Here is a 10,516-nt window from a genome sequence, read left to right on the forward strand (position 1 = left end):
TAGAGGCTCCCTCCACCATGAATTTGCCCAAACTGGGCTGGTTAGAGGCTCCCTCCACCATGAATTGGTCCAAACTGGGCTGGTTAGAGGCTCCCTCCACCATGAATTTGCCCAAACTGGGCTGTTTAGAGGCTCCCTCCACCATGAATTTGCCCAAACTGGGCTGGTTAGAGGCTCCCTCCACCATGAATTGGTCCAAACTGGGCTGGTTAGAGGCTCCCTCCACCATGAATTGGTCCAAACTGGGGTGGTTAGAGGCTCCCTCCACCATGAATTTGCCCAAACTGGGCTGTTTAGAGGCTCCCTCCACCATGAATTGGTCCAAACTGGGTTTTTTAGAGGCTCCCTCCACCATGAATTGGTCCAAACTGGGCTGGTTAGAGGCTCCCTCCACCATGAATTGGTCCAAACTGGGGTGGTTAGAGGCTCCCTCCACCATTAATTGGTCCAAACTGGGCTGGTTAGAGGCTCCCTCCACCATTAATTGGTCCAAACTGGGCTGGTTAGAGGCTCCCTCCACCATGAATTTGCCCAAACTGGGCTGGTTAGAGGCTCCCTCCACCATGAATTGGTCCAAACTGGGGTTTTTAGAGGCTCCCTCCACCATGAATTGGTCCAAACTGGGGTTTTTAGAGTCTCCCTCCACCATGAATTGGTCCAAACTGGGGTTTTTAGAGGCTCCCTCCACCATGAATTTGCCCAAACTCTGCTGGTTAGAGGCTCAATCCACCCTGATTTTCAAAACAAATGTTGGTGCCAACCTCAACTTACTACAAGGGCCAAATTCACTGCTGGTGACAAGCTCTCCTCACTGCAAGTGCCAAATACACATGTTTCAAGGTGTTTTCCTACTGTCAGAGAGGTGGTATTGAGTGTGTAAAGTGTGTAGTTGTTAGGCTGTGATGTTGGGGTAATAGAGGGTCTTTGGTGTGTTAGATGCCCCCAGACATGCTTCCCCTGCTGTCCCAGTGTGATTCCAGAGGTGTTGGCATCATTTCCTGGGGTGTCATAGTGGACTTGGTGACCCTCCAGACACGGATTTGGGTTTCCCCCTTAACGAGTATCTGTTCCCCATAGACTATAATGGGGTTCGAAACCCGTTCGAACACACGAACATTGAGCGGCTGTTCGAATCGAATTTCGAACCTCGAACATTTTAGTGTTCGCTCATCTCTAGATTCTACCATTAAACTACTTTTTTTTTTTTTTTCTAATGACCACGTCGGAATAGCCTTAAGAAAGACTATTCGTCTCCTACCTTTAGACGTGGTCTGCATTGCGCTGTTCCGTAGAAATACCGGTTTTAACCGGTATGCAAATGAGCTCTCCGCAGCAATGAGGGCGGGCCCCAGCGCTGAAACACCGATGAGCGCGTCCCCATTGCTGCCCAGAGCTCTTTCCTGCGCCGCCTCCTTCTTCTGCAGCAACTCCGCCCCTTCTGGCTTCTCTTGCTCTTGTAGTTCTGTACAGGAGCATAGAGAGGCCACCCCATTTTGGGGTAGCCGCTCTTGCAGTTCAATACAGGAGCTGGCTGGTGGCCATTTTGGGGTGGCCTCTCTATGCTCTTGTATAGAACTACAAGAGCAAGAGAAACCAGAAGAGGCGGAGTTGCTGCAGAAGAAGGAGGCGGCGCAGGAAAGAGCTCTCAGGCAGCAATGGGGATGTGCTCATCGGCCTTTTAGCGCTGGGGCCCGCCCTCATTGCTGCGGAGAGCTCATTTGCATACCGGTTAAAACCGGTATTTCTACGGAACGGCGCAACGGAGACCACGTCTAAAGGTAGGAGACGAATAGCCTTTCTTAAGGCTATTCCGACATGTTCATTAGAAAAAAAGGTGGTTTAATGGTAGAATCCCTTTAAGGAGTGATCTTATCCCCAGAACCTGGTCTAGAAGTCTCTCATCTCTGCCAAATCAAATTTCCCTACGCTGTGCTGAGGAGATCCAACCAGATTGAAACAGCACTGTCCACAGCTGGGATACTGATTTGGCTAATCCCCACATCATAGCATTAAGGCTTGTTGAAAAAGTCGTGCATGATGTTTAAGGGGGCTACCCCTAGAGGGCAGCAAACAGAGGCACGGTTTTCCTTTTTACATCTTGGAAAACAGATTAGCATATTTTTCCCATAATTCCCCAGTGGAGCAAAAAAGACTTGTAAGTCCCATACGCCTGAGAAGGTGATCTCTCCTTAAGGAGTGATATTATCCCCAGAACGTAGTATTAAGAGTGCTTGTAATCTTAAACTTCAGGTATGTGTTATATTATCAGTTGCTGTATGTAGAGGATATAACTTTTTAACTTTATTCCTTTCTTTAGCTTACAGGTTTCGGCAACAACAGAAATCGAGTCTCTGAAATCGACTAATGCAGGTCTACTGGAGAAGTCTGCTCAAGCAGAAGAGGAGAATAAAGTTCTACAACAACTTCTTGACAGTAAAGTAAAGGTCATACAAGATCTGGAACTGGAAACCTCTAAGCTGAAAGCGGAGTCGAAACAAACTAAGGAAACGTTAGAAATCCAATTGTTGGAACTCCAGGAGACCATGAATAGCACTGAAAAGAGACTGAATGCTCAGCTTGTAGAGGTCCAGAAGGCTTCCCTAAAAACTGAGGATGGATTTAAGCAGCAGCTCCTTGAGCTTCAGGAATCCTCGGCAAAGGAGAAGGAAGAATTAGAGCAGCAGCTCCTTGAGCTTCAGGAATCCTCAGCAAAGACTAAAGGATTGGAGCAACAGCTCCTTGAGCTTCAGGAATCTTCAACAAAGGTGAAGGAAGGATTGGAGCAACAGCTCCTTGAGCTTCAGGAATCTTCAACAAAGGTGAAGGAAGGATTGGAGCAGCAGCTCCTTGAGCTTCAAGAATCCTCTTCAAAGACTAAAGAAGGATTGGAACAGCAGATAAATAACCTTAGTGGAACTAAGGATGTATTAGAGCAACGGTTACATGAGCTTCAAGAAGCATCAAGAATTGCAAAGGAACAATTGCAGCAGCAGTCTGAACTTCAAGACACTGCAGCAAAAACCAAAGAAATACTGGAGGGACAACTTCATGACCTTCAGGAGACTTCAACAAGAACCATAGAAGCCTTAAAAAAACAACTGCTCGACCTGCAAGAGTCCTCCAGCAAAACTGTCTTTGAGTTAGAGTTGCAGGTACTTGAGCTGCAGAAAGAAACCTCCAAAACCAAAAACAAGATGGCGCAGCAGCTGGAGGAAATGGTGAAACAAGAGAAGCAAACCATGGAGAAGGAAATGTCCGTGGCTTGTAATAAAATAAGGGAAGAAATGGGGCAGCAACTTCACGAACTGCAAGAATCTTCAAAGAAAGCCAGCGATCGGCTAGAGAAGCAAGTGAATGACCTGCAGGAGACCTTGGCTGCAACAGAACTCGAGTTAGATGAGCGGAATGGGGAACTTGAGCGTCTTGAATCCCAACTCAAGGAGCTGAGAGAGGAATATTCAAGGTAGAATATATATGACATGCTGGAGGAATGGGATGGGTGAATAAGAAGTCTTAGGAAATTGAAGTCCAGTGACTTTGTATACATTTGATATTGTTTTCTGGCCTCAAATCTAATTTTCATACTGATGGATAATCACATTTCAGTACTGCTGGGGGCGCTAGTAGTCCTATACACATATGAATTTTCTTTTTCTATACAGAAAAGAATCGGAGTCCAATGAGAACAAGTGGCGGGCAATGTTTGAAGAGTTGCAGAATAAAGTTCGACCTTTTCAGGTAGGCTTGTATAGTCACTTCCATATATGTAGATGTATCAATGATGTATACAAGTAACAATCCAATGATGTATGCCAATGCAGACTAGAAGGGTTCAGGTTAGGTAAGTGCCATCATAGGGCTTCATAACAAGTGAGAAGTCAAAATGGTACCAGACATGAATGTTACTTGATATCAACATTAACTTCCCTTTGTATTGTAGTAAGGGACGGCATGAAAGGGCAGTAGGAGGCTTTTGTTGAACCCATCCCGAGTAGATGTTGCCATAGACTGTATCTATATTGTGCCTATGACGGCAGGGTTGGAGACAAACTTTTGTAATTCCTTGCATCTTCCAAGCTACACTTCCCATATATGAAATATGATTCCCCCCCCCCCTCCTGCTTGAACTGCATACAGTATATATTGGCTGTATTATTAATATGCAAAGAACATGTTCCACACTGAAGGGGTTGTAACACATAGACCTTATTGCCAGGGTAAGGGAAAATTGTCTGGTAGGTGGGGATCCAACCTCTAGGCCTCCAGCTATTCACAAGAACATGGGTCCTGGGTGCCCCTTTTTTTGAATGGCAGTCGTATGGGCACATTGCCAATTCAATGTAGTACTGCAGTAGAGAAGCGGATTACAGCACTTGACTGTCTTTGGCTTTCCTATGGAGTTGAGGCGCTCATCGGCAAGTTTGTGCACCTGCAACTTTGCTGGGTCAGAGGGGTTGGGGCACCCACTGGTCACACTTGTCCCCTCTCCTGTGTAAATAAATGTCCTTATGTGGAAATGGTCTTTTTTCATAATCCTGAACAACACCTTTTAATCTTGTGGGATGGATAGATAGATTTATATATTACCGTATAAGCCGACCCGAATATAAGCCGAGGTCCCTAATTTTACCACAAAAAGAAACTGGGAAAACTTATTGACTCGAGTATAAGCCGGGGGGGGGAAATGCAGCAGGTACTGGAAAATTTCAAAAATTGTAATGGTCGGAGTTTTTGGGTGCTGGGGAAGGGGAGGGGGTGTTTTGGTTCTGTCTGCCCCTTCCCTGAGCTTGAGGACTAACCCCCCCCCCATTTTTTAAAATTTTGTATTGCTTTCATATTCTCTACCTCTATCGCCACTTCCCTGCAGCAACAATTGGATGCCTTTGAAGCTGAGAAGAACGCCTTGCTCAATGAACACGGAGCAGCCCAGGATGAACTGAACAAGCTTAGTGAGGCCTATGCCAAGCTGCTCGGGCATCAGAATCAAAAACAGAAGATTAAACATGTAATGAAGCTAAAAACAGAAAACACTCAGCTTAAGCAGGTACTGTATCTGTAGCTAGGGGTCGCTATCAAAAAATCATCCTTTCACTGGCAGCATCATGAAGCTTGGTGTTGCCTTTTATTTGGTGTAATGTATAAGTCTAGGCTTTCTTGTAAAATAGTTGGTGTTCTGACATTGACTCTGTATATCAGAGATGAAGGAGCTGTGGGTTATATTTGGAATGACTTTGCTGTACAATGTATACAGTACCGTATAGTTTTCACTGCCCTTAGTGGGCTTCTAATGTCTATTCAGAAGTTCTGTAACATTTACATGTTTAAGGGACTTATTATGAGAACCCGGACAACACCGTTTGCATCCATGTATGTTACTTGGTGGTAGATAACCATAGGAATGAGTTCAGACAGAACAGCAGTATTGCAAGTAAAGTTACATCGACTTGCAGTTTTTAAGTAGGTCCGTGCGATCTTCACGTTTAGTTCACCTACAAACCCAAACGCCATTAGCAACCAATATAGGGCCAGTTTTTGGCTGCATCTCCGGTTGCCCTTACTACTTGTCCGCCTGTAAAGGGGAGAACATGGCTGAGGTCCTGGGACACGAGATTACTTATAACTGTAATGAGACAGAAGAGGGGAGATTGTTGGCACTAAGAGGGGCTATTGAATGACTGCGGCACGTTGTGCAAACCATCAAATTGTCTCCATTGTTGTCTATAGGAGATAAGCAAACTAAGAGCCCAACTTTCCAAGGAGAAGCAAATGGAAAAGCAACTCCAATCCCACTTAAACGACCTACACGGTGTAAAGAGATTTGATCCATCCAAGGCGTTCCAGCATGATGTCAAGGAGAACGTGTATCCGAAAGCCCCATTAAAAGACGGTAAGATTTAAGGAAGATGAGTAGGAGCCTTCCTCTTCACTCCTTGATATAGATAAACTAATAAAGATGCAGAAGAATTCTGGCTTTGGTTTGCACAATCGGTGGTTTTAGACTGTTTTTGACTCCCTTTCTTTGGGTTTGGCGAAAAGGAGGCGAAGCTTAACTGCGCAAAAATGTTGTTGGAATCTAAGCCAACTAATAAGCAGTATAAGGCTGAGTCCCCACGTTATGGAAACGCTGCTTTTTTTTTTTTTTTTTTTTGTTGCAGATTTTGCCGTGTTTTTTTGAGCCAAGAGTGGATTGAGCAGATGGGAGAAGTATAAGAGCTTCCTATATAGTCCCCATTCCTTTTGTAGCCATTCTTGGCTTTGGCTCAAAAAAAAAACCAAAATCTGTAACAAAAAAGCTGCGTTTTCACAACATGGGGCCTCAGCCTAACTGCTAGATTTTCACCCCAGATTAGACTCTGGGGAGTCTGGTGCAGTTTCAGACTCTTGTCTCACTTTACATTAAAAGTTACATTATTAGGTTCGCTGTCCCCTTTTGTAAGGGCTAGATCACGTGTAGTTTTTTGGTCCGGATTTTGACACTGAATTCGCTTCAAAATCCATGTAAAAAAAAAACTCTTCCAGGGGCCACACGGTGGCTCAGTGGTTAGCGCTGCAGCCTTGCAGCGCTGGAGTCCTTAGTTCGAATCCCGTCACGGGCAAAAAATCATCTGCAAGGAGTATATATGTTCTCCCTGTGTTTGTGTATTTCCATCCCATATTCCAAAGACATACTGATAGGGAAAAATGTACTTTGTGAGCCCTAAAATGTACTTTGTGAGCCCTATGTAGGGCTCACAATCTATATAAAAAATAAAATAAAAAGTGGCCTCCCATTGAATTCAATGGCAGGCGGTCATTTTGTTTTTCCACAAGCGGTAAAGAATAGAGATGAGCGAGTACTGTTCAGATCAGCCGATCCGAATAGCACGCTCCATAGAAATGAATGGAAGCACCCGGTACTTCCGCTTTGATGGCGGCCTGCCGCTTAACCCCCCCCCCCCCCCCTCCCCCCCCCGCGTGCCGGCTACGTCCATTCATTTCTATGCGAGCGTGCTGTTCGGATAGGCTGATCCGAACAGTACTTGCTCATCTCTAGTAAAGAAGCAACCTATCTTGACGGCGTCAAGACAATCCCCCTGGACTAGGCCCATTCATTTGGTCCTAATCTGGAGTGAAAAGCTACAACTGTGGGATGCCACGACAGTTGCGACTAGCCGCGGCAGGCGTATCTTGGTCCGGATTCTGATGCGGCTTCTCATGTCAAAATCCGGACCAATAAACTACGTGTGAACTAACCCTAACGTGTCACTTGTTGGGATGGTGGCATAGCTTTGTGGGGTTTGTAGCAGCATGAACAACATGATCTGTATGTCATTCAGTAATCACCTTAATCATATTCCGCTAGTATTCATTAAATTTGACACCAGGACAGTCTCCCCTTAACCTAGAACTGGGGTCAGTAACCCTTGCCACCCCAGCTGAAGTTGCAGTAGTCGCCTTCCAAGAGCATTTGAGCAAGTGACTATGCTGGGAATTGTAGCTTCATAATAGCTGGAGTTGCTGACCCCTAAATCTAGGGAATGCCCCAAGTGTGCCCTAAGTATCCCACTTGACCAACCAGCCATACAGAACTGTGCATTTGCCGGTGATGTTTATGCTCAGGGAACGTCTGCTGTCTTTCTTATATTGGGCACTCGCCTCTGCTTTGCCTTCTTCAGATATCTCACTAATGGTGTACATAAACTGTTTTTGGGCTCATCGTTGATTTCTTAATATTGTCTTCACAGGAAACAGAAACAAGTGCTGAGGAGCCATTTTCTACGTGTACAGTGTAATGTTTTAAATGTAGTTCTGTATATTTGTCGCATGCATTGCACATAATATAAATCATGTACAATCATGATATAATACTTTTTAATATTTTATTGTCTTTTAATAAAGATTTTTACCTGATAAATGCAACTCTTTTTGGGGGGTTGTGATTTGCTTGTCAGTATTTGGTATTCGGGACTACCGAACGCACTGGCAAGCGGTGAGCAGTGAAAGCACATGGATCCCATAGACTATAATGGGGTCCATGTGCTTTCCGCACAAATCATGCGGACATGAATGTAGATCACAAAGTACTTTTCTGTCTGCATGTTCCATGCAGAGACCACATGGGCCCCATTCTAGTCTATGGGGTCCGTGTGCTTTCACTGCTTGCCAATGTATTCGGTAGTCCATTTAGGGGGTCCCTATGCGGACTCCCTGAACGGATTACCCAACGCAGATGTGAACGAGGCCTTAGTATCTGCATGATTACAGATAAACCATGCAAATCCCTCGCTTTTATGGAACAATATTTGGAAAGTTTCTTGCAAAAGCCTATGGGAAAACTCCTAATCCTCAATAACATGAGACAATTCCTATACAGTCAATTGTTTTATTAGTCATTGTCAGGTCACCTACATATTTTGGAAATTACTCGCATGACCCCATTTCTTGTAGTCACATAAGCAACATCTAATGTGACCTGGTGCTAATATTCATCCATTATCATGTCTAGGTCTAGTGATCGACCTGCCCATAAAGAAAGCAATTTTCACAAAGGTAGATGAAATATTTTATATACATACACAACACAATGTCACAACGTTGTCTAGTAAAGAATCACATACAGAAAATATTACAAAACTATAAAATTATACATTGCAACATGCTTTCAGTATGGCTATCCTGCATTCTTTATACTGTAACTGCAGTAATATCTTACATGAAATCTAGAATAGGTGTAATTGGGGCAAAGAGTCCTGCCCATACTGTGTCGCTCCTCCTATGCACTGCAATGGAAATATACTGAACCATTACCAGGATGTTTTGTTCATGGCTGATGCCATACAAAATAAAGCAGGTTACCATCTATGTCCTACTGCCTGTATCATGTATCACTGATATTCACAGGTTAAAACGGCCATAATGAGGTGTGATCATGGACAACTGGATTGTATGTCACTTCTACAGAACCTTTTATGTCTCATCTGCAGAACCTTTTATACCAGTGTTCTACCTTATTGTCATCCACAAGATAAAACTAGTGAAAACCTATTTCCATTGAGCAGAAAAATACAAATGCTGAAACCGCAAATTCATTTTCATAAGTGAGCAATTGTATGCACCCACAAAAAAAAAAATTCTTCTATATACATAGACAAACCTCTTAATTTTTAGATAACTTATTTATTTCACTGAAACCTCTCGAAAAGACCATCCCCACTTACCCAGAAAACATTGTTTTCCATACTTGGCCATCTTCTTTGGGAAGACCATTCCCCTAGAAGACCACTTTTAGGCCCCACGTTGTGGAAACAAAGCCAGGAGTAGCTAAAAAAGTAGTGGGCGATATATAGGAAGCTTCTACTTCTTCCTTCTGCTGAGTCCACTCCTGGATTTGGCTAAAAAAAAACGCAACATGGGGCTTCAGCCTTGATGCAATTTTGAGTGGTTGTCTCAGAGAGGTTTCACACCAGGTTTAAGAAAATTTCACATTTTTTCGGATTACCACTTTCAGACACTCTGCCATAAACTGCGTCCCGCCAGAGAAATAGTGGACATCAAGAGTGACTTGGAGGGGAAACAAAAGCATCATTTGCAACTCAATTGTAACCCACTTTTAATGTGCGGAAGTGTGAGTGACGAACCCCATAAAGCTGCTTAAAGGGATATTCCCATCTCATTGATCAGTTAGAATAATGTGTCCACGTTGGGTATTATGGTAGATAGAATACTGTTGCATTTATGCACTGTTCCATAGATGGCCTAGCATAATACAGAGACAGGCGAATCAGTTTGCAACAAACTGCATTTACTAAATCCCAACTTAAGATTCGCCTCGGAACAAACCAAAATGTCTGCCACGACATGCATTGTGGTAAATTGTTATACTCTGAGGTCTCTTCAGGCCCAGTGGAAGTGGCCCTTTCCAGTTCTCTGATCAAATTCGGACTAAACCAAACCAGGATATCTCTTCATCCGAACACAAGACAAATCAAACACAAAGCACACGGATCCCATAGACTATAATGGGGGCCATTTATTTTCCGCATGGAACATGTGGAGAGCAAAGCACTTCATGAACTACTTCCCTCTCCGCATGACTTGGGCATAAAACACATGGACCCCATTACAGTCTATGGGGTCCGTGTGCTTTCACTTCTCACCACTTGTCACTGCGTTCGGTGTTCTCCGAACGGAATACCGAACGCAGATGTGACCCACCAGCGTTAACATGTGATGAGTCATATTAAACTTTCCTACACTTGTAGCACAAAGTTTCTTATATTCAGTTCTACTATTCATTTAATTTTAACTTTTTTTTTTAACATGACGCTTTAGCCTAATTTAATTTTAATGTAATTTACTAATGTCATTTACTATAGCAGGCAAAAACACAAAAAAGTGGCATGACCAAGAATTACCGTGAATTCTGTTGAGTGTTTTGCAGATTTTCTGCCTTTAGTAACTTTTTCGCTTTACTATATTAGGTTTATTCCTTACGCCAGAACAACAAAAGCTGAAAACATATCAGTGGGGTATCTGG

General features: G+C 43.7%; 1 protein-coding gene across 1 annotated transcript in view; it reads left to right on the forward strand.

Annotated features, from left to right (window-relative positions):
• Positions 1 to 7,770, forward strand: part of HMMR (hyaluronan mediated motility receptor) — a 41,112-nt gene extending 33,342 nt beyond the window's left edge. The window contains exons 17-21 of the mRNA XM_075276417.1: positions 2,318 to 3,463; positions 3,663 to 3,738; positions 4,868 to 5,044; positions 5,725 to 5,887; positions 7,725 to 7,770. Of these exons, the coding sequence (XP_075132518.1) occupies positions 2,318 to 3,463; positions 3,663 to 3,738; positions 4,868 to 5,044; positions 5,725 to 5,887; positions 7,725 to 7,744 (1,582 nt within the window). The 3' untranslated portion in view covers positions 7,745 to 7,770. The remainder of the gene's footprint in view (positions 1 to 2,317; positions 3,464 to 3,662; positions 3,739 to 4,867; positions 5,045 to 5,724; positions 5,888 to 7,724) is intronic.
• Positions 7,771 to 10,516: the final 2,746 nt, after the last annotated feature.

The sequence above is a fragment of the Leptodactylus fuscus genome, chromosome 5, assembly GCF_031893055.1.
Source record: "Leptodactylus fuscus isolate aLepFus1 chromosome 5, aLepFus1.hap2, whole genome shotgun sequence".
NCBI lineage: Eukaryota > Metazoa > Chordata > Amphibia > Anura > Leptodactylidae > Leptodactylus > Leptodactylus fuscus.